Here is a 23793-nt window from a genome sequence, read left to right on the forward strand (position 1 = left end):
TTTGTTGTTCCCTTTGACCACAAGCATCTACAAAACTTGGGTGTTCCCTTCCACTTAAGGATTGGACAACACACTGACAAGGAATGGCAATATACGGTGTTAAAGGACACTTCAATCTGAAATAAGAATCTTTCAAAGTAAGAGAAAATAGAGGTATAGTGTCTTTGTATCTTCTTCATAGGACAGTGGATCAGAGGACAATGCAAAGGAAAAATGGATCAACAGAATAGGCATGATTTGGGTGTCACATCCATAGCAATATTTTATTGTAATTTGTGCTTTGAAAGGTCAGCGTAAATAACGCATGATAGTTCCTGTTCTTATGAGAAATTAAATACCCTGGCAACACTGCAGCCTTTTCATCTCTATTAATTACCAAAATATATATAAATTGCAGCTTAAAAATACTGTTTCAGACAGCATGAGACTTCTGGTCTTCTTAGGGATGTCAAGATAAAAAGCATCTACAAGAAAGCTCCTGACAGAAAATCCAGATAATGGCATTGCAAATATTGATGTGGAAATCCTGTTGCAAACAATGCCATTCATGTAATGTCAAATGTAAAGCTTCAGATCAAATGTGGATACTGACACAATTCACTTCCTTTGTTAATATTATATAAAGTAAGTAGTTTCTGTTTGTCATGACTCTGTCTCTGCACTTGCCCTGCATAAATCAGAATTAAAGGATTTTTTACACTTGCCTGCAAGGAGAAACAACATCCCACTATTTTTGGTTCTTGTAAACTGGGACTTTCACTGAGAGATTGGCGGTAAATGCTAGAATCCACCATTTTGAAAGGTAAAGCTTTCCTTGGAGACTGAAAACGGACAAAGAAGATTTGATATGGAAAGATTTGATATGGAAAGTCTTTAGCTGCTCTTCTGGTGTTTCTGTACACAAGCAAGGTATTCTTGCACATCATCTGGAGAGCCAAGGATAAGAGGAACTCTCTGGTGAATATTCTCGGGTTTCACATCCAGCACTGCTTCGGTCCCTGTAGTTGCCATCCCACCTGCCTGCTCAATGATGAAAGCCATGGGGTTGCATTCATAGAGAAGTCGGAGCTAGGAAGAAAGAGAAGATACATGGCTGTCTTTGGGTGTTGGGAAAGGTGAGACAGGAAAAGCCTACAAATATGATTGCCTGGCAAGAGATACTAAAAATATAAAACCTGTGAGTGAAATAGAAATGAAAGCTAGTTTTGAGATGTTGGCATTCCAGGCAGGAAAACAGCAATTAGCTGGTGATGGGCTGGGTGGTAGTAAACAAAGGAGCTCGAGGGAGTAGCCCCTCAAGGTATCTGGGAAAAGGTAGATAAGAAAAGTAGTCTTTAGAGTTTAGAATACAGAATGATAGGTAATATAGAAGTTCTCATAGGCAGTATGCAAAGTTTGTAGGTTTTGTATCTCACGCAGTTGGTCACCGTAAACCAGAATATTCAACACAGAAGGAGATATAATGTGTTGTAACAAGGACCTCACCCCCTTAGTTTTCTCTCCTACCTTACCCATTTACCTCCTGCTCTTACCTCCTGCTCTTACCCGGCTCTCACCTTACTCTCTCTTACATCTCTTACTCTGCCCTTGCCTTACTCTCTTACACCTCTTACTTTACTCTCTTACTTTACCTCGCTCACCTCCCTCACCCCTGCCACCTCTCTTACCTTGCTCTCTCCTCTTAGCTCTTACTTCTTACCCTCTCTCTCTCTCTCTCTCTCTTCTCCCCACTTGGAGCTTCCCTTCAGCTGAGGCTGGTGGCTCTAGGCAGGCCCTGTTATCCACGACCCTTGCAATAAAACCAGGTGTTTCTATAAGTGTCTCAGGTCTGCAGAGTCCCTGTTCCCTGCCATCCTCGGATGCTTCTACAATCGGGGGAAATTATATCAAAGACTAGCCAAAACTTAGCGTTCCTTTTGTGTTTTCAGAAAATTTTGTACCAAATTTCAATTGACCTAAGTAGCAATGTCTTTCAGAGAGCCTCTCTTCCCTCTCCTCCCCTTCCTTCCCTAAAGCCTTCTGTTTGGAGGAACAGTGCACTGACCTTACATCCAGGCATCACCACTATAATTTCCAAGCTGATATACAGATGTGCAGCGCCAGTGAAGCTGTACTTTGTCAAAAATGGGTGTCCCACAGACATCAGCAAAACAGTTCAGCCAGCTAAACTAACAGTAGTGGGGAAAAAAAGCCAAAATATCTTCTCATATGGAGCTTTTATGTGTTAAGTCAGAGCTTGGGATAATCATGTTATGTTTAGTCAGGATATTTTGGAGTTTGAAACTTGATGCTCCCAGTTTAAAATTTCAAGATTTTATTGCTTGTCTTCAGAAATATATTTATATCAGAGATTAGTGGCCTGAACTTATCCAGATAAGGCAAAAATTCCCTTTTGGTTTGGTCCCTGATATATGTTTACATTTTTTCAAAATGTTACCTCTTCGTGTAAGTGTGTTCTGGTAGAAAGTAAACTTATTTAGGACCTATGACAAAAGTTTCTGTGTTCAAGTGACCATAAAGGATAGCTGGTCAGTTCTGAACGAACATCATTTCTGTAAGTTTATCTATGAAGTGCTCACGAATTACCACATATTTTGTTTAAAGGACCCTTGACATATACAAAAGAGGGAATGTTTTCTGGGGAAAAAGAAGTGTGACAGAATGCTACTGTATATAGAGACAGAGAGGTGGGTTGAACACAGGACTTCACTGCCCATCACGCCTTGTAATAAAGCCATGATGTACCAAAACTTAAATAGCACTATATTATCTTCTTCCTTATCTTTAAAGCCCAGTGAAGTGCTACTTCTGGTACAAGGACTCCATCTCTGAGGCAATGTAGGACCAATATCTCTCACTCTTCTTCCTGCTGCTTGGCCCTATTCTGGAAGATTATGAGCCAGCAAACAGCAGTGGTTTCACCATGGAACCACGTTTCATGTTGCTTTGCTGTGACTATGCAACCTGAGGAAAGCAATTTTTCTTCAGGTAGCACAGGTAGCAGTGCAACTGCACTTAGAGATCTTCAGATGGGCTCTGTCTTCAGACAGGTTTAGTATTTTCACCTAATAGAGAACTGTAAGCCTTAAGTTTATAAAAAATATTTTTCAAAATATATCATTACAAAAGAAGATTTATTTGTCTTGTCCTGTAGTGTTTATTGAGCATTTAGTCTTCTTTCTTTAACTTAAGGAAGGATCTGTATATTTTAGGGCCTACATCCATGTCATTTGTATTTACTCTAAGGACTTTTGATCAATTCCAGTGACATTTGATTCTTTTCAGTTCTCTAACCAGGTGCATCGACTGTGTTTCAGGGGAAAGATGATCAGGGCACTTGCCACAAGAGTATTATTTCTCCAATAAGAAAAGATATATGTGAAAAGAACTATATACATCTGCACTCTGAGATGGAAAGAAAACTTACTTGTAATGATAGCATTTTTTTGCTTCTTCCATTACTCTCTAGCAGTTCAAGCCAGAGCAGTCCAATAATAAATGTGGGTCAATTCCTGTGGAAACTTTTATTTCTAGAAAGTTATGTAAGTCCTTTGTTCCTTTGTTCTTTTGTCCTGTTTCTCATTCTCTCTTTTCAACAATGGTTTAGCACAGATTTCAAAACAAAAAGTTTAATTTGGAGAGGCCAGTCAGCAAACCCATTTTTTTCACACACAGCAAATTCCATTTTTGTCCCTTACTCTTACGTACAAATAGATACACATCATCTAGTGAGGGCTTTTTGGGGTGGTGTTTTGGGATTTTTTTCCATGGGATGCTCATTCAAAAATTTAAAACATTTTTGGCTGGATAAACATGCAGGCATTTTTGGTTGTATATGTTGAAGATAATTATTTTCCTGTTTTTGCTTTGAAGACCATTTGGATCTGCTGGCATTCTGAGAAATACAATCTCACCATGATGGAACTAGTAGTCTCGTCTCCCTAAAGACTGTAGACAACAAGATTTTTTAAGACTAGTATGGGAGATGGGGCAGATTCCTCCGTTTACTAGCCATGGATGCAAAAACAAGAATAGAATTTCTAGAACAGGAAATATTTTAATAGAAGGTTTAAAGTATGGTGTAGATCTGGAAGAAATGCATTCTTGGAGTCAGAACACCTTGTCCAACCTATTATGTACTGAGCCAGTGATTTCTTAAGGATGACCTGCGGGTTACTGTTGGTCCACTTATCAGCTCTATGACCAGGTCTCTTACACCATATTTGTTTGGAAAGTTGATAATAATGGTATCTGATGCTGCAGGAGAGAAGCTGACATTGACAATGGTCCATGGCCCATCATGACTGCATTGCATTGCACTGGATTGTCATGGTGCATTTTGTACCAGTGTCCAAATGGGAAGTCATATTTTCCTAAAATACTGCATGAACTCCACCTTCCACTGTAACTACCTTATCTGATCAGATACTAGAAACCTGAGTTTGCAGAGCAAGTGATATAAGTCCTTTAGAAACATAAGGTAGGAAACTCCTTTTTTCTAGCATTGGACAAAATCCTTTCTGGGGCTCACCTGGTGGGATAATTCTAGTTGCCAGTTTAAAGTGCAGAGGCCTTCCTTAGATCTGTGTTGTATCTGCCAGCTATGCACAGGTGTCTCAGTGGGTTTCAATGGTACTGAAATATTATCTTTAGAAAATTATTAAGTCCTTGGTTGCAGTGAAAACCACTCTAGTATTTCATAGTATAAAAGCACAGAGGAAGATTTCTGGCTTAAATTGGCAATTGCCTACATTTCTTTCCTAAATTTGATAGCTGACCATCATTTTCATTAATAGTTTTTTCCACAGTGGAACATTATTATTTGTTTATTTATCTAAACTATTGCTCTGGTAATACCAGAGGTATTAGGCTGGCAGACTTCACCAGAGAGGACTTCAAATTACGTACCTTTCCTTTAGGACTCTTCTGATTAGCAGGATACATGAAGATCCCACCATACATCAATGTACGGTGAACATCAGCTACCATGGAGCCCACATACCTGGCACCGTAAGGGGAACTGCCATCCTGAAAAACATAGAATAAAGCAGCATTTTTACCAGACTAGATAACTAGTAGAGTGGCAAAATGTAATTTTGCTATGAAATGGGAATCAAAGCTGCTTAAATCAATGGCTGCTTATGGATACTCTAAATACTAAAATCAGTCCTAAGCTCAGCCTTTTGTAAGATGTGATAGTCTACAGGGTTCAAAGATAAGATTTTTAAGGAGCTGCATTCACAATATGCAAACCAGAGTACCTGTAATTTGACTGCACAATTTGGAATCAAACCCCAGCCTGTGAAAAAACAAGGGACTGAAAATTTCTTCACCTTATCAGAACAAGGTCAAAATAATTTGATTTTTGATCTTTCCCTGGTTCCTAAGCCAGAGCATGAGGAGGGGTGTCACCCCACTGCATGTCCAGATGGTTCCAAGAGGACTCCAAATTTTACCTTCTAGCTTATTTGTCAAGTAGTGAAATTTGTCGTAGCATTCATACTGCAGCTTAGTTTGGGAGATAGCAATTTATCAATGAATTAATTTTCCTTGCTCTCAGCTTAGAAATTGATGTTGTTGAAGGACAGGCCATTTCAGCAAGAGCAATCAAGGAACTATTCATGTCAGTCTCAGGTCTGTTGGTCATAGAAATAGTAGGAAATATAGAAGACAAGCAAGGTGTCCTGAATAAATGGAAGTACATACAGTAGACCAAACAAGCTCCACTCAAGAAATATGACATATCACCATACTTTCATGGAGGGAAAATACAAAATACAGATGTAAACTGAAGGAAAGCTTTTTAAGAGAAGAATTATGCTGGTGTTTTCATATCTCTCAATCTGTCTTCCATAAAGCTGTGGAGGAATTGTCATCTTCCCAGAACGTTACTAGAGACTGAACTTCATGAACATTTAATACACATATATGTTTTGTATGCTAAAAGTCTGAAAAGATACCAGCATGTTTTTTCTGTTTGGATCAGTTTTCTAATAGAAGATCTTACCACTTTCTACGAAGTTCATCCTGTACTGATACTAAATCTAGAAAAGTACACAGAGAACTTGTTCAGCAATGCCAGCTCTGAGACCTTTAGACAAAACAAGCTAGTTACCTTTTCCAGCAAAATTGTAAGTTTGGCTGGGGAAAAACATCCACAATTGGGAGGAAAATAGAGGAAAATATAATTCTATTTTGAGATTTTTTTTCAAATTGTTCAATGGGACTGTGAAGTTTTGATAATTACTCTATTCTAAAATGGAAAAATTTCTCATGAAATTACACATAATAAAACAACACATCACTAAGATGTTAAGTCCTATGCTGTGAAACATAAGAGTTGGATTTTTGATGTAGCTGATTATAGAATTGGAAAAGACACCTGTTCCAGGCTATGTAATAATTCTCGTTCAACTGTAAATATGTTGATTTTCATTATTCATGTTGTACACATTAGGAGAACTATGAAAAATTCAGAAGAAAACAGTGCAAACTAGGAAAGCCTGATGAATAAAATACAGACTAGAGCTTTTACATTCAGTTTTGTATAAATCTGGTCCCATTAATTGTAGGCACAACTGAACAAAGCTTTTAAGTATTTGCTCCCTTGTTTTTCATTACTTATGCTCAAATAATTGCATATTTAGGCTTCAAATGATAGCTTCCCCACCTCAAAACTGTTTATACTTGTGACTTTGCAATTGTAAAAATCTGACATCGGGAAAAAACAGACACCTTAAAAGGTATTAAAGAGAGACAAATGCAAGTTTTCAGTTAAAGTCTAGGAAAGATGTGATTATAGTCTCAAATTACCTTTAAAAATACAATCAAAATAAGAACTTTCTTTTGTGATTTTAAAAGGCAATGAACTGAGTCATAAGAGCAGTTTGTTGAACACTAAGAAAAGCCATAACATTAACAAGCATCCCCTGAACTACACTGCTAAGGATTGCTTCTATGACATTATCAAATTAGGATTCTAAACCACAGACATAAAATTTAGTGCCATGAGCTGTGCAGTTGAGCCAGGTTTGGAATGTGCTAGATTCAGGTTTGGAATAAGCCATCATCTGACAGGTTTGGAATGTGCTAGATTTCCTATTCACATGCAGATTGTTTACATAATTTGTGTGTACATGGACAGTGTTATGTAAAGGATGCTTTGTGGGTTTCTTTCCAACTCAGGATATCCTAAACTCATGAGATACCACTGACAATTTTAGTTGCTTCTTACCCAGATAGATATTCACCAACTAGAGACACAGTGCTGAGACTGTGCTGAGAAAAATACAGAAGATAAATTCCTCAATTTCAATAAGGTTATTACTTGAGCACATACTGAAATAAAATTTTTACATCCCTTAGCATACGCTGTCTGCATGGGAAGACTAAATACTCCTTGTAGTTAGTGAAATGTTATTTCTTGTTCCTCCAGTTTTGTTGCTCATTCACTTTTTAAAGATGAGAAAGTTAATAGTGTTGCATGAGTGCTGGCATATTGCCCAGGTGTTCTTAAACAAAATACTAAAGCATGAATGCTAGACAGGTTCATTCCAAGTCCTCAGTAATGCCAAGCTCTGTGTTTGCTCATTAACCATCTCCTATTGTTCAGTTGATGCCAGTGAAAGAGTTGGAGAACATTCATGTTCCCTTGGTCAGCATCCATGATGTTTGAGTAAATTTGTGGCTCCTCTTCGTTTTACCCCTTCTGCTTTTTATTTTTTTCTTGATGCAGATGAACAACAATTATTCATAACAGATAGATCCTGTGATTTTTTTTTTCATGTTCCAATAAAAGTCAATTTTTCATTTCTTTCTTCTATGGATTTCTGACAGCCCTGTTCTTCCACAGCAGAACAAGACCAGGTTTTTCTTATATAAATATGATGACTAGGAGAGGGGGGGAAAGACATTTTTTCTACAGACTACAACAGCAACACCCTGCATTCCTTACTCCAAATACAGATGTGGTGCCAAAAGAATAGTGGTTTTGCTAGCTTTTTTGTTTCACTCAGACACAGCTTGAATAGTTGACAGAAGAATGCTTCATACAGAAATGTGCTGTTGAGGGCAAGTTTTTAATGGCATTGCTGAGACAAATCCTTAACCAGGGAGTATCAGTTGCATAGCTCTCATCATCAGCAGGTTGTGATGAGACCCAGCTTCTCTTGTGCCTGACAGTAGGAAGCAAAAATAAAAGCAGGTGTCATAGTGAAGTGTGACAATGTCCACAAGGTGTTTCAAATTCTACCATGGGTGAACTAGTGCCAGAGAGAAGCTAGGGTCTTGCAGCCGTTATGGAAGGAAGAACCCATTTTGGGGAGGAATTATAGTAAAATTTGTGCAGAGACGGTTTCTGGCCCAGGAGCACCCACTAAGCATAGCAGACTGGAGTAAACATGTGGCATTACAGGCAACTTTGCAAACAGAAGGTTGCTCTTCAAACTGGTTAAGCAGCAGTGTGATTTTGTCATGCTTAATAAAAGATTAGCATCACTCTCATACCAGAAGAGATGTGGTTAGACATATGTTTCCCACTACATTATAGTAGTAAAAGGCTTAGGTCTGGCCTGCAGAATATTAGCATTTTTCTCATGCTTTTTATTCAGAATTGATGACTTAGGTAAGTGCTGATCCACAAGAAACTCTGAGGCTCAAGGCAGCTTTGTTGGCCAAACTGTCTGATCTGGGATGCTGCTGTTAGATAGTAAGGGGAAGTCTCTCTTCTACTCACAAATGGTTAATTTTTAGTGTTTTGTTGCTAATGAAAATACTATAGAACATAGGACAAATTCTACTTTTGTGTCCCTGTTCTTTTTTTTTAACTTTTCAGTTTTTCATGGCAATGTCAGAGAGTCATCTGAACAGCATGTTGACTGAGAACACAGAAAGGAGTTAGTACAGGTAATATCTAAGGAAGAAAAATGCAAGAAAATGACAAATAGCTAAAACTGATGCCTGGTCTCTTGGGTTCTAGTGGCCAGGAGAGTATAAAATGAATGATCTGCCCAGATAAGAATGTGTTCCTCCTCATGTCAGTTCCTCCTCAAGTCACAGGCAAGGAATATTCAGCAGACACCCTCACTACCCTTCTTCTGCATGATGGAGAGAAGGGCACAAAGTATGAAACTATGAAATTCTCCACCTGGCTCCTGTAGGAAAGGTAGGAACATCACCAATGTGGCTGTAGCTGGTTAGGCTTAGAGAAAAGGCCAGAAAGCATGTTTCATGCTATGGAGAAATGCCAAAACCTTTTCTCTCTAGACCTCCCCACAACACAAATATAATGTCCTTTCCAATCAAGGAACCGAGTTATGCTGTTTCCAAAACTCAGGTTCATAACAGATGGGCAGGGCATTTTCTTGTGCTTTGTGGCTGTAACATTTGTGCCTCAGCCCTACTCATGCAGACAACAGTACATCTCAGAGCAGCAAAAAATGTGGTTGTTCAGCACAATTGAGAAGATTTCCTGTGCCCCAAATAACCCATGCACTTCTGTGCTGCTTGCTTTAGTGCAACAAAAACATCTGCCAACTTCTGTTGCATTAGACCAACAATATCAGTAGGTTTTCATCAGAAGATTCACAGACTTGAGATAAAATAGTGTTTCCAAATGAGTTTTTTTCTGGTACATCCTAAGTATTTAGCGAGTCACACGATAGAGCTGTCCTCATTGATCCTGTGGGGGATTTACCTCTGGTCTTTCCACTGTTTGAAATCTCTTCAGCTTTTTCTGAGTTGCCTGGGGTTGATGCATTTGTTTAAGAGTTTTACTTTAAACAACACTTTGGTGCTTTGCAAAAACACAAATTAATAAATCCAGTCAGTGCATTATACTGAATACATAGCCTGGTATAATAGGAGCAGAATGAGAAGCACAGATATTCTCCACTTTCCCAGCTGGATTAGGTTTCAGGAAGTATGAAATTTGTGTCATGGGCTTTTGCTTCTCTCACAGCTGAACTGAATGCAGACTTTGAAGTCTCAGAATAATCTCAAATATTCAAAGTTAATATATTCAGAATGCTGTGATGTGACACTCATTGTAGCTACAGTCTGGGTAATATGAAAAGGAGGGTTTGATATTCAGTCAGTAGTCTTGCAGCTATAGCTGATATGGTAAATCCAGATTTTTTAATTCAGAAGGAGGATCTTATCATGGGACCATATTTTAAACACTTTCTCATTATATTTCCCTTTTACAGCACCCTAAGGGTTTTACTGAGCCAATTTATTTTACACAAACCATATTACAAGTATCCTTGACAACTAATAGTTTAAAAATAATCTGACTTTTTTAATAGGAAGAGCTTTAAAAACAATTTCCTGACCAAATTAAGTCCTGAGTTGATCCACATCACCATATTTCATTATGAATTACTCTTCACATAGCTACACTTTCTAGAGATCTTCCTGCTTTCCACATTGAGAGCTTATGTTCTCTACTCCTAGCATTGATAAGTTAATACAAAACTGTATTTGTCCAAGGAAGTTCATCAGACATGCGATGTCTTTCTCCAGGGAAGTTCATGAGACATGGATGTCTCTTTTTTGACCACCAAATAAGGTGAAATTGTGCCTCACACCACTTGTTTAGGTCTTCTCCCCAGCCTACAGGCTGGTTCATGCTCCATATGAGGCAAGCAGACCTTGCAAGAATAATACTGCATTTTTCAGATGCAAGAGGGTACAGGAAGGAAAAGGTGATGCCACTCAGATTCTTGCAAACATCTTCTGGGCAGCACATGAAATCTAGCCCTGAATGCCCAGCTGCACACATGACTGAACTGCACATTCAGATAAAGCTAGAAAATGAGGGTATCCCCAGATTTGATGTGCACATTTCCAGGGCTTTGTTGAAAGAACTGGTTTTTCAGAACATTTCCCTTCACACAAAGAAGCTATGATTTTATTTTACAGTATCTAAGTTAAAAGACGTCAGGATGCCAAAAAAAAAAAAAAAAAAAAAAAAAAAAAAAAAAAAAAAAAAGCTCCATTACATGCATATCCAAAATGGACCAGCAGGTATGAAAGGGTTACAAGGGTCTGAACTCAGGAAGACCTTCAAATCCTTTTCCCTCAGCCAGGACTGCATGGAATGCAGCGCTTGCCAGTGCATGGTACATTGGGTACAGTGCTATTTTCTTACCTCAGGGAATTTCTTCTTTTGCAAATATTCTGTCATTGCAGGCTCAAAATACTTAGCATAACCTTCATTGAGACTGTACACCTTCCCCTTCTTCTTGATTTTAACATCTCTGTCCACCAAAATAAATTCACCAAGACCCTAAGGGACAGGATAAATGAGGTATTAGCAGGCAGCAGAAAATTTTGTTGACTTTCTGTAATAGTTGTCACACTACACATGGCAGAAATGCTAGCACAGCTTGATCCATTCAGCACCAGTGTGGTGTACAACCTCCCAATATTTCAAAAAGAACAGAAAGCAGGGAATTTCCATTAACTTAAGGAAAACTTGTCACATTAGTGCTATAAACAAAACCTGCTTGGTACAGAGTATCAAAAGAACACAAATCAACCCTGAAAGCAGGTGGATCATGAATCTTTGTCCTCAAATCATAAGGTTACAAATTAAGAAATTATACTTCCTTCTGATTTTTGAACTCTTCATGCCTATCTTGTCTACATATCTTAAAGTGGATGTGGTCATCTACACCCATGTGTTGCTGTCTGCAGTTTGATTTCAAGTTCCATCTTCTCTTTCTCTATCTCAGGCAGAGCAGGTCATCTCCCAGTTCTCTCCACTTGGAATGAGACTATTTACAAAGTTTACAAGAAGTTTTGGTAATAATTCATCCTTTGATGAAAAAAAAAGCAAACAACAAAACCATTAAAAACACTATGTTATTCCCCACATCTAATTCTGGTTTTACGAATGAATGTTCTTCCTGCATTCCCACAGTAACACTCATTGTGTTCCTGCGCACTGAAGAGTGACACATGTTCAATTGTACAAGCATTGTTGTGCTTTTGCAAATTTTTGGATATGCACCTTAGGTGACAGTCATAAAACTCTGCACTCAGGAAATTACCCATCTCTTGGCTCGAGCTATCAAAAAAATGGTCCTTGCCTCAGGCTAAACAGTGAACATGCTGATGGTCTTATTCAGACAGAAAAATCAAGAATGAAATAAACAGATTTCTTTAAGTGAGGACAAAGACACTCTACAAATCAAGTTTTCTTAAGTGTTGGTTTGAATGAATAGGGTTTCAAACACTTAATGGAGAATTTAACTTAATTTCACTTCTATTGAGTAGGAGAAAACCAAGTAGGTATTGCAACCAACATGCTCATATATTATTAAATACTTGTAAAGAGAAGGTGGGGTGCTCCAGGACATAAACAAAATAATTGCATAAAGTAGATAGACTACAGAGACAAGGATTAACAAAAACAAGTAAATCCAGGCACAGAAAACTCTACAAGACAGTGGCAATGTGATTAACACCATGACTGTACCGGGTCGAGCATGAAGCAGTCCACTCCTTGCCCTGTGGAGAGGGCAACCAGGGTAGCACTGCCATACAGGGCATAGCCTGCAGCAACGATGTTGCGTCCCGGCTGCAAAGCATCTTTTTCACAGGGCTCATCATCTGTTTCCTGAGGAAAAATTACAATTGAACCAAAGGTTAAATTCTGATAATGAACAATAAAAACAACATTTCAATAATAATATGTGACAGATTTCCTTTTTTGTTTGTTTGTTTGTTTGTTTTGTTTGTGGTTTTTTGTTTGATTTTGGGTTTGTCTATGCAGGCCTTTGAAACAACAAAAACAGAAATTGTTTCCCACTCGTTCAGGGCAAGTTTGGTACAGGTACGTGTACATGTACATGCTGGGACAGAATGTTGAGAGTTTGCTATTTTATACATGTCACGCCATCAGTATGATACATGCCACAAAACGGATCCCTTACCATTATAGCCCCAGCTATTAATTGAGGATCATCAGAAATACGAGATACAGCAGAGATACTAATTTTCTGTAAATGTAACATAAGCTATCATACTGACACCCCTCAGAGGGATTAACTGAGAGATAAATGCTGTAATTAACATTTCAGAAAAAGTGCTTTCGTACAGTACAGAATAAAAGGGTATATAGTGCAATATGATGGAACCAAGTTTGTGCATTGGTCTCTGCTAGTGAAGGGATGCATAACTGAAGGGATATAAATCTTCATCTATTATATACAGATGCTCATCATATTATATACAAAATAAAAAATGCATTTGGTTATGTAAAGTGCGGATGTTTGCAGGTACTCATCTATAAGTCTACATAGAACATTCAGGTGGCATTTTACTTCATGGTTTTAGTTTAACTTCTGACACTTGTATTTTGATTTGGCACTTTGGTTATCATGGAACAATAGTAGCCCAAGCAGACATGGTGCAAATATTTCCAGCCAGCTCTGGGGGTGTGCCTCAGCCATGGCTTACAAGAGTTTGTCTGGTAAGGTGGGTAAGGAGGACAGCCAGCAGTACTTGGGAAGGCTGGTTCCAGGCTTCATCTCCAGCTACTATAAAATGGGTAGGGATTTCCTAATAGCAATGCTTACTTAAAAGTTCATCAGTTGTGGTGGGTCTGGATGTTTTGGTGGTGGTCCATGGGGAACTGGAATGGACACCCCCCCTTCCTTCGGGCCATAGCCTAGTATGTTATTTTTCTAAACTCAGACAGTTTCTCAGTGATTGCACAGGCTTATTTAGATTGAGTAGCAGTGAAATAGAAACAGCAGGTTTAACCCTGAATATCTGGTTAAAAAAATTAAAAACCATGAAGACTTTCTTGTGTAGAAAATAAAATATTTGCCCATCAGGGTCCTAGCAAGGTGCTCCTATTCATCATTGAATGCCAACACCTTGAGGAAAACTGAGATGTAGGACACCAAAATGACACCTTTCTTGGTACACGAAGACAGTAATTTCACATCAAAATGTTTTTATTTTCAGCTGAAAGACTTAGTTACTTAAGTTACTTCACTTCACTTTTTTTTTTCATCCTTATTTACACCTGTATTTCCAAGAGCTAGCTTCCAAAGAAAAGGAGAAAAGGTTTGAAACAAACATTTTGCAGAGCTCGTTAGAATGTGGAGAAGCTACAGATCAGCTGATACTTCAATGTTAGGACTGCAGGAGTTTTCTCTTGCCAAGTACTACCTACTGTTAAACAAACCAGGGAATTAAGCAGGACAGTACACTCTGATAATTGCCATTTTCTGGTGCACAGATGCATTTTCTGTCCATTATATTTTGACGATGATGGTGGTAGCGAAACGCCTTTAGAGAGGTCTTTATGCAAAGCAATGAAAGAGACACATGGATTGCCAATAATGGGTTACAGTGACTCTGTCATTGTAAGTTGTAATTGGTGTGAGACTGATGAAACAAAGGCTGCAGAGGCTGGCTATAGGGGGTACCCTCAGGTGATATCTGAGTTTGAAATTTTTTGTGTTTGTGATTTGCCTGACATCACATGGGGGAATTCTAATCGACATTGGGAGCAGCACTAAAACGACTTGATTTTCAGGTCTTCATCTGTATCATGTGTTTCATTAATAGCCTTTGTGTTTGTACTGAATTCTTACACCTTTGTGTAAGGGACCACATGAAGGGGAAGACATTGTCCCCATGACAATGAAGGGTAGCAAACAAAATACATCAGAGACATTGGGCAAAGTTACAAATCAAAACCAGAGTGAAATAAAGCAAGAGAGTTTGATAGCATATTTGTGCAGTATGAAATAAGGACTGTAGAATCAGCTCAGTGGCATGAAAACCTCGGAAGAACCCAAACAAAAAGTATTTACTGTCACCACATCCTGGCACTGTGGCAACTGAGAGCCCCTCAGTGGCAGCAGCTGTCTTGGTTCAATTCCCTGCTGATTCTGCAAGGCTCCTCCCTCAGCCCCACTTTTCTGATATTTCTGATTTTTCAACAGCATCACCCTGGTCTCAAAAAGCAAAGGCCAGATGGGAAATTAAATAAAGCTGAGATAATGTTTATTTCCTCATGGATTTTTCTAAGAAACTGATCGAGTGCTTTTCTGACATGAGGAAATGGTCCCGCCCACTGTAGTGGAGGCTCTGGATTGGGAGCAGACAACTGTTTTCAGGATTGAAATGTATTGTCCAAGTCTAGCCTTTCTGTAAAAGTGCTTATTATTTGGTTTGGGTTTGTGGGTTTTTGGTTGTTGTTTTGTTTTGTTTTGATTTGTTGTTGTTGTTGGTTTTTTTTTTCCAAAAAAATGAGTCAGATATTTCTGCTTTGGAGAGCGTGCCTTTGGAAATGAAGCTAAGGTGAGAAATGGTGAGCCAATCAGTTAAGAGCTTATCTCAGAACTGGTAGGTGTTAAGATTCATCCTTCAGAAGAAAAATGGTTCTACCTTTTCAAAAATGTTATTCATCAACCTTAAATGGCCTAAAATTATGTTCTTTTTCTTAAGTGATACTTATCCACTGGAATAAACATTTCACTTTGTTCTTTTACACTACCCTTTAGTAACAATCAATAATTACTTAATAATTTGAAAGGAAAATTCAGCTATTGTCTACTGCAAATATTGGGAGCTGCTGTTGTCATTTAGTATGTCTTTGGAGAGATAACTGAAAAGGGTGGAGGAGATGACTGAAAACTACTTAACATAAGAGCACATTTCATAGATTTCATCAACACAGATCAACTCTCTTCCCTACAAAAAGCAAGATACTGCATGGCACTGGAGGTAGTCTCAGGAATGCTGTTTGCAAAATCAGACGCAGGCACCATCTCAGTGTTGTCTGGCCTGCACGGCATTTGTGGTGTGGGTTTGCACTAGCCATTAAAAGTGTGGACAGCCAAATTCCAGGACTTGGCTTGTGCTACAACTCTCTTGAGATTGTGCAATAACTATTTGATTCACTAGTAGATGCATATTCTCAACAGTGGTGACTATTGCATTACCTACAAGTAATGTAATGTAGCCAGCTGAAAAATATGAGCTAAAAGGCAAGAGATTTGAAAAACATATCTTCCTTTGCTTGAAGTGTAGCATCTGAGTCTGCAAAAACTTCTTTGAAGTCACAAGTACTGTAAATTGTTATTTCACAATAGCAATGGCTGAGGGTCTTCCACAGTCATATGACCATGAGCTCAGGCTTTGGGAAAAACACCAACTGCTGGGAGATTAGCAAACAAATCACAAGACTGGGCATGACTGTAACTACTAGTGTTTGTAATTGGCTGCACAGCTGCTGCTCCGTGCAGCCCCATGGGAGCAGACGTGCGACCAGGGCCCCGATGAATGTAGGTGATTGCTGCCTCAGCCCCCATCGTCTCCACGCTGACGGACTCCCATCCACGGCAGGCACAGCAGCTGGCGCTGGGAGGCCACCACGGCCGCGGCTGACCACGGTCCGGGGCTGCCAACCCCGCAGTGGGGGTCGAGCACGACAAACACTGCGATTCCTCGGCACCTAACACTGGCTCAGGCATCCCTGGAGGAGATAACCAGCTGCCCTGGGGGTGAGGTCGCGGTAGTTAAGTGCCTTTGTGTGTGGAGGAAGGAAGTGCCGCCACCTAACAATTTCATTGGGCTGGCTGTCCCCTTGCTGTGAATTCAGGCAGCTTTTTAGCACACGTGAATATCAAGTGTCCGTCTACTCTTTCTAAGGCTCCCTCTTGCCCAGAGACAACTAAACGGCCGTGAGAAGAAACAGGCAAAGTGATGAACTCAAGACATTTTGCTTTCACCAAGTGAATCGTGAATGTGCAATTTGCTCCTCTTACCTTTTTGTAGATAGCAAATATTGTTCCTATTGGTGCCAAGCAGTCTATATTGGATGAACCGTCAAGTGGGTCAAAGCACACCACATATTTACCCTGAAACAAAATGGCAAGGGAACCATTTAATGATACATTGTTTCGCACTATTATTTCCTTTTACTTGAAAACGCCCATATTTTTATGTCTGCTTTTAGCCCTCCAAGCGTGCCTGATACAGCTCTTTAGAGAAGGCTGCGCGCTGACCCAGCTGGCTCTGCAGCACAACACCAATCCCCCAAGGGCCTGCCAGAGAAATTGGAGAGGACGTGTTTCTGCTCAGGCAGCACAAATAGATGATAGAGAGGATCAGTCCTCTGCTGCCAAGCGCTGCAAGAAATTGTTTAAAAGCAAAAGGAGTGACTCGTTCTGGAAGCAAGTATCTTCCTCGAATGAATGTTTTGTTTTGCTACTTTTTGCTGCGATTGAAAGGATTTCGCTGCGTTCTGAGGTTTGAGGGTTAAGAAGGCAGAGAGAAAAATCTTCAGAAAAGGACGGGTTACATCAGTGTGAACAGTAACTCGCTGTAATACGATCGCTTTCTGAGGGAAGCCTGATGAAGCAGTCAGGTGTTTCCTTTGGACATGTAACATAAAACTCAGTCCTGCCAGCCTCTCATCTCATTTTATCGTGCCAAATACTAATGTAATCCAAACCCATCACACCCGCGGTCAGAGAATGTAACAGTACACTTAAAACTGGGATTTGGGATGTGTTAACAAGCTTAAAAATAATTATTCTCCTCCCTTCACAAAACTTTAATAATAATTTTACTCTCCACATCTCTTTTAGCTGTTGAAATCATGCCACCCACTACAGTTATTAATCAAAACAATGCAGAAACGGTGCAAATTTTTTTAATTCCCCCGGGAAGGATTGGGTTTAGGGGGCCAAGACCAGGTTTCATACTTGAAGCAAGAGTGCCACCTGCTGCTGCCTGAGCCGACAACCCCCCTGAATGCCGGAGCTGCACAGACCCTCTTGTCTTTCGGGGTGATGATGGCCTCCTTGTTCTCCTCTGTGACCAGGACACAGGTGCTGTAGGAGGACTGGAGCATGTTAATCACCAAGGAGTTGGATAACACATCCAGCTTCTTCACCTCATCACCCGTCACATTCACAGTGCCAGCTATACCAAACCTACAGAACAGTAAAAATGTGAAGAAACCTGAACGAAGCGAACATTACAGGTCTTTAGGAAAAAAACCCAACAAGTCAAGGTTGTTCCTTCCTCTTATCGTCCTACCCCTACACATAATCCTTGGATGAAACAGCTAAGGTGCATTACAAGACGGTTGCTGCTAGAAAATAAAAATACGCATTTTGAGGCTTTACCTGGGTCTTTTTGCTCCTGTGTGGATGTTCTCCAAGCCAGAAGCAGAGCCTACAGCCCAGGTGGTAAGTGCCAGGCTTCCCCAGCAGCCCCATGAAGCAGCTGCAGATTTGAGGAAGCAGAAAGTGCAGTGAGCATCTGCAATATTTTCTGCCACTGGCTGCTCAGAGATCCATGATGGTCCTTTAACCCACATTCACTCAGTCCCCGCCAGCCCCAAATCAAGACTTTAAAGACATCCCTAGAGAATTTGTCAGATGGAACTGTATCTCAGGATCAAGGTCTGCTTTATTCGATGATCCTCAGCTGAGTGAGGATGATGTTTCTTTTCCCTATCCCAATTGTAGCAAAATGCTAATGACATAGTATAGTAGTATATATGTTTCTGAGACTTCCAGTTGAAGAAGCACTGCTTAGAGACAATGTGCATGTTCTGGGCACCTCAGAAATACAAAAAACATAAGGAAAAAGATGCACCTTTTTAATCATTAAGTGAAATTTAAAAAAGGCGGGGGGCAGGGGTGAGTGGGGGAAAGAGAGGAGGAGAAAGAAGCAAGCAATTAGTGCCTAGGATGGTGTTGGTCCATGGCAGGCCTGAACCGGGAGTGGAGTAGGAATTTTGTCTTACTCAAAGCTCAAAGCTGCCTGTGCTTTTCAGAGGTATTGAGTGTTTGGGACATTTTAATTTCGAGTGCCAATTTTAAGACTTTGAAAAGATCATGGTTTTCAGAGTGTTGAGTACCTACTCTGCAGTTAGTGTGTTTTCAGGCACAATCATGGCTCAGGTCTATGACCTGGAAAAAGTTCTCCTTCTCTTTTGAATTGAAAATTTGTCAGAATTTCATGGTTAGTGCTTTAACATTAAAGAAAATATTTACAGTCTCCTATTTGAAGGGGCAACTAAAGTCAGAGCTCTTTAACTGCACAAATGCAGATGTAAGGAAGCCACTTTCACAGTGGTTGAAAGTTTGCCATGGGAATTCCTGAAATTTCTTGGTTAGTTTCAGTAATTTGAATGGTGGGAGTTACTCATTTGTATGTTTGGATACTTTAGATATTTCTGAGCCAATATCTGAAGCTTTTTGTTTGTAAAAAGAAACATTTGCTCCTTAATGTAATGGATGGTTTGGGTTTTGGTTTGTGTTTTTGTTTCTGTTTTTAAGGGGAATTATTATTATTATTATTATTATTATTATTATTATTATTAGTTATTCCACCTCTAGCCTATCAAACATTTTCTCTGCTGTTACAAACTATTTCAGACATTGCCTATACGAAGACAAAATTTACGTAAGAGTCACTGTTCCTTTAAGTCAAGGAGGAAAAACGGCTCAGCTTCACCCAGAAAGGACAGAGACAAAGCATAGTTTAAGAGCAGGGGCATAGATGCGTAACACTGTGGTTCGCTTTGAGCATGGCTCATGTCATCTCTAGGCACTATGGTCGTACAAAGTGAGGGCCAGAGTTCTGAGACATTGAATTAATGATTTTCCATAATGATTGAGGATTTGGACCAAACAATCAACAAAAGCACAAAATTGCCCCCAACCCCTAGTGTTACACATTTTAATTTTTCTATGGAAGAAAAAAAAACCCAAAACCCAAAAAAACCCAAAAACAAACCTCTGAACAAATTATAATGTTGGCTTTCTTTCACAAATGTATTCCTGCTCTCTTTCATGCATCCAGGTGGAAGTACATACTGAGGCATGTTCAGAAAAGTATCTTTCAATGCATATCAAGAACTTTCTATTTTAAATACACAGTTTTATTAGGGCATTCCGTATCTCTGAACTCCTTCAGACAGATCACCACTAAAAGACTTAAACTGATATCTATTTCACTTGTCCATGTGCAACAGCTCAGTATATTCCAGGTTTTGCTAAGGCCATTTTTCATTCCAGCTCTGAAAGCACTAGATGCCAGATTGTTACATTTGTTTTTCCAACATGGCCTTTTGAGATTCCCTGCCTATAACCCTGCATGTGGGATAGTGCTTGAGGAAGGAAAGAGAAATGCACCCAGGTATGGCAGTGTATGGAGTTTCTCACAGGGCTGTTGCTTTAGAGCATTGCTTTTACAGCAGACAGGCAGAAAATCAGCTTCCTATGATATGCCAAGCCCTGATTTGCACAGTTCAGCAGACGGCTTGAATGTTAGCAGAAAATACCACAGTGAGATATTCTGCATTAAAAATACCATGGTGTGATTTTCAGCAAATTCACAGTAGATTTTAAAGTAGATTAGTATCAACAAGTACGAGAGATAACAAGGGGAGCAGTGCATTGAAGTTGTGTTCTCACTAACATTTTTAGAGTAAAACATTACAGAACTGTAGTTAGTTTAAATGTCTGTTTTGCACCCAGTATTAAAAGAAAGAGAGCTCTCCTGCTTCCCACTCTTGATAATCCAGGCTCTGACCTTACTCAGCTTAAAAAAGACACTTCGAAGATATTTATGAATCCCTGCCCACCCCCCAGCCTTGCTATGTGAGTAGCTGTGTCTCTGCCTCCTCTTCCTCCCTGTAGTGCAAGGTAGGACTCACATGTGGGCCAGGCCTGCCTTTCTGACAGCGGCGGAAATGGCCTTTATGGCAGTCAGCATGGAGTTGAGCAGCTGCGTCAGCTCCCCCGTCGCTCCTTTCATGCGGCGTCCCTTCTCCATGACAAACCGTGTGAGGGTCAGCATATCTGTTTCAAAGGGGCTTCTGTCGGTCATTTTTGCTGGGTACCAGAGCTCCTGTCTTCTTGGCTGGACAAGATGCTCTCCTGGGTAGCTGTTTTATTCTGAGGCGAAGCTGTGTTTGGCTGTGTTGCCGGTCAGAATTTATTAAGATGTTTCTGAGACCATGTGATTGAGAGCTTAGAATAACTGCATCCCAGGCTGGCTCCATGGCTCCACTGGGACACAGGAAAGAAGCCTTAGGCAGGACTACAGCTAAGCAACTACTGCTCGTCTGGTCCCCCCATACACTGAAATTAACTCTGTGCAGATCTAGTTACATATTCTCACTGTACATCAGACTGATTATAATGCAAAGCTCTCGTTGGCTGTGCTTGGAAATAGCTTTCCTGTAGATCCTGCTCAGCAATGGGCTCAGCTGAGCCAAGGCTATGTTTACAAGGCACCAGCGATGAAGTTACCAGGCACCAGTAACCATACGTGCCACAGTGTCCACAGCAGTGACGCCAGACAGTGAAGTTCCCTTCCCATGAGGCCTGTTTTTTCACTCTCTTTTGGCCTCCACTCTGAAGGAGGGTTTTGAAGGGGTACATCTGGACATGCATTTGCTAAGGTGTTTTATGTTGCTAGTTGTTCTGCTGCAGTTCCGTTTTAATGATTTAATTCCTGGTCTGGTTGTTTGTAATGTTATAGTGCTTGAATGAATGAGAAGTATTGGTTAGCTGTGGCTTGACTAGCTACAAAGTAATTATGTCTTCAGTAATTTACAAATATTTACAAATAATTTACATGCTTCTCTGATTTAAGCATGTGAATGGTGTAGCTCACAAAATGAAATTCTTTGTTGGTTTTCATATTGTAGTGTACCATGTAAATATAGGTATGTCCAAATTTGCAATTATGCTGCCAATAATTCCTTACAAGCAATACCCTTGGAGCACATGATGCTAATGTGAAGGTAGACAGAAACTCTCCAAGTAATGTATTAGATTGTGCATTAGATACATGCTATCTGGAACCCTGGAGTTATGGATTTTAATTACTGCACTCTCTTCCCACTCTGATTAGGCAGTAAGAGAAAATGCTGCAGCCTTTATTTTATTTATTAGCAGCACTCTTATTTTAAAGTAGAAGATATGGAAAGCCCACCACCAAAACAAGAAAATCTGGACTATTAGAAGAGAAATTTTATTAAGTTTCATTGTTATTCCTTTAACCCAAATTACTGCACTGATATCTTGCCAGGAAGACCGAAACAAAATCCAGTAACAAAACATATACCTAATATGGTTTTGTTAATAGGAACTGCAGCTGAAGCCAAAAAGTTTTGATTTCCCTTGTTCCTTTTTTATTCTTTAGCATTTCTTCAGACCTTCCTAGAAGTATCTCTTCATCTATTAAAAATATGTTACTTGTTCAGTTTTACGGGATTTGAATGCTAAGCTTTCCTACTTTGAAATCATCTGCAAAAAGGGTTTTTAGACATTGACAGCAATGAACACTAGCCACAAGCAGAAGGACTGAGTTCAGTGCTGCTTTTATCCCATGTGCTTAGCTTTGGGGATGTTTTTCCAGTCCTGTTCCAAGGTGGAGAAAGGACTGGAGAGCTGAGTTGCTCAGATGGAGGAACAGGCAGGTTTTATACTACATCCTCTAAAGCAATGGTTGAAGAAGAAAGAAATCTTGAAGGTTTCTCTTTCCTACTACAGTGATACAGTTAAATGTACAGGATACTGTTCACATCACAAGACAAACATTACATAGCATGTTCTGTCTGGTTAGAAGATTTTCTTTTGACCAGGCTTTGTAGAAAACCAAAAATAATGTATGTAGGGAGCTTTGGGATAGCAGATGGTAGGATCAACAAAAGAAGGGGACAGGTTTCATGTTGTACGTGGAAAAATATCTGCTGGCTTAAACTACAACCATTACATTCTGCACATTATTTCATCATCATGTCAGCTGTCAGCCTGACCCCAAATCTCTCTGCTATGTAGCTGGAATACCGTAAGCGTATCAAATCAAACTAGTAAATAAGAAATGGGGTAGCGGTTGGCCTCTGACTTCTGACTTTTGTCAAAACATCACATGCAGATCTTCTGTTGATTCCAAGTGACCTTTTACACTGGTCAAAAAGACAAAGTTCAGATAATCTTCTAACAGAAAGTTTGTTTTGGAGTTAGTGGTTCAAAGAGTGTTTTCAGAGCTAATCAGTCCACTACTTGCGCTTTTTTTTTTTTTAAATCTTGTTTTTGTAAGTGTTTTTGTAAAATCTGTGATTTATAGGTACTGGATATTTTAGTACATATAAAGCACAATGCTTTGAGCTTCTCAAATAATAGTCCTTCAGTAAGAAATTAACTTACACTATTATGTAATGAACACAGACTCTTCAACTAATCTTTCCATAAACATTGCAGGCAACTGTATAGGAAAAAGAGAAATAAAACTTGGATGGATAAAGACACACAACTGGATTGCACGAAAGCCTTCCCCCTTTTTGATGAATACTGTGATCCCACTGAAACAAAATACCCCAAATAGTTATATATAAATATTTACCATTTTGGGGAGGTGGGGAGAAATTAGATTGTACAAAAAATGTGTGATGATTGTCTATAAGCCCGAGAAACTTCAATACAAGGGACTGGAAGAGCATAGGAAAGTTAAAAAAATAAACACCTCAATTTGACAGATCTGGGAGATTTGCCCTGTAATATAAAGAGCTCTTGGAGATTATTCACACTTCACTGCTGTATGGGTCGGTCCTGAGCTTTAAAGGTGACACCTTTTCTAAATGATATGAAATGTTAGTCTCTCAGATGCCACCAGCTGAAACTGGAGCTAGTGACCTTTCACCAAAGGCCACAGTGCAGCCTCTGAGGAGGGCAGTGGGCAGAACTGCCACGGGGGCTCACAGCACACTGTGACAAACTTACCTTCCTGCTCTGC

At 39.7% G+C, this 23793-nt stretch overlaps 1 protein-coding gene across 1 annotated transcript; it reads right to left on the reverse strand.

The window, feature by feature from the left end:
* Positions 1 to 244: 244 nt before the first annotated feature.
* LOC136373816 (fructose-1,6-bisphosphatase isozyme 2) lies at positions 245 to 21098 on the reverse strand. The gene is made up of 7 exons (XM_066338832.1): positions 20705 to 21098; positions 17804 to 17966; positions 16794 to 16886; positions 12482 to 12622; positions 11150 to 11287; positions 4909 to 5028; positions 245 to 1068 (listed from the first exon to the last, which is right to left on the reverse strand). The coding sequence occupies exons 1-7, from the start codon at positions 20875 to 20877 to the stop codon at positions 874 to 876; spliced, it is 1023 nt and encodes a 340-aa protein (XP_066194929.1). The 5' UTR covers positions 20878 to 21098; the 3' UTR covers positions 245 to 873.
* Between the last annotated feature and the right edge of the window lie 2695 nt (positions 21099 to 23793).

This window comes from Sylvia atricapilla, chromosome Z, assembly GCF_009819655.1.
Source record: "Sylvia atricapilla isolate bSylAtr1 chromosome Z, bSylAtr1.pri, whole genome shotgun sequence".
Classification (NCBI taxonomy): Eukaryota; Metazoa; Chordata; class Aves; order Passeriformes; family Sylviidae; genus Sylvia; species Sylvia atricapilla.

What these genes read in the sequence shown, in the direction of transcription:
- LOC136373816 (XM_066338832.1), bottom strand. Translation starts at nt 20,877, where the DNA reads ATGACCGACAGAAGCCCCTTTGAAACAGATATGCTGACCCTCACACGG. An exon ending in TATTTGCTATCTACAAAAAG is followed by an intron (nt 12,623 to 16,793) that starts GTAAGAGGAGCA and finishes ATTTTTCCTCAG; the next exon opens with GAAACAGATGATGAGCCCTG. An exon ending in AGAAGAGTCCTAAAGGAAAG is followed by an intron (nt 1,069 to 4,908) that starts GTACGTAATTTG and finishes CTTTCTTCCTAG; the next exon opens with CTCCGACTTCTCTATGAATG.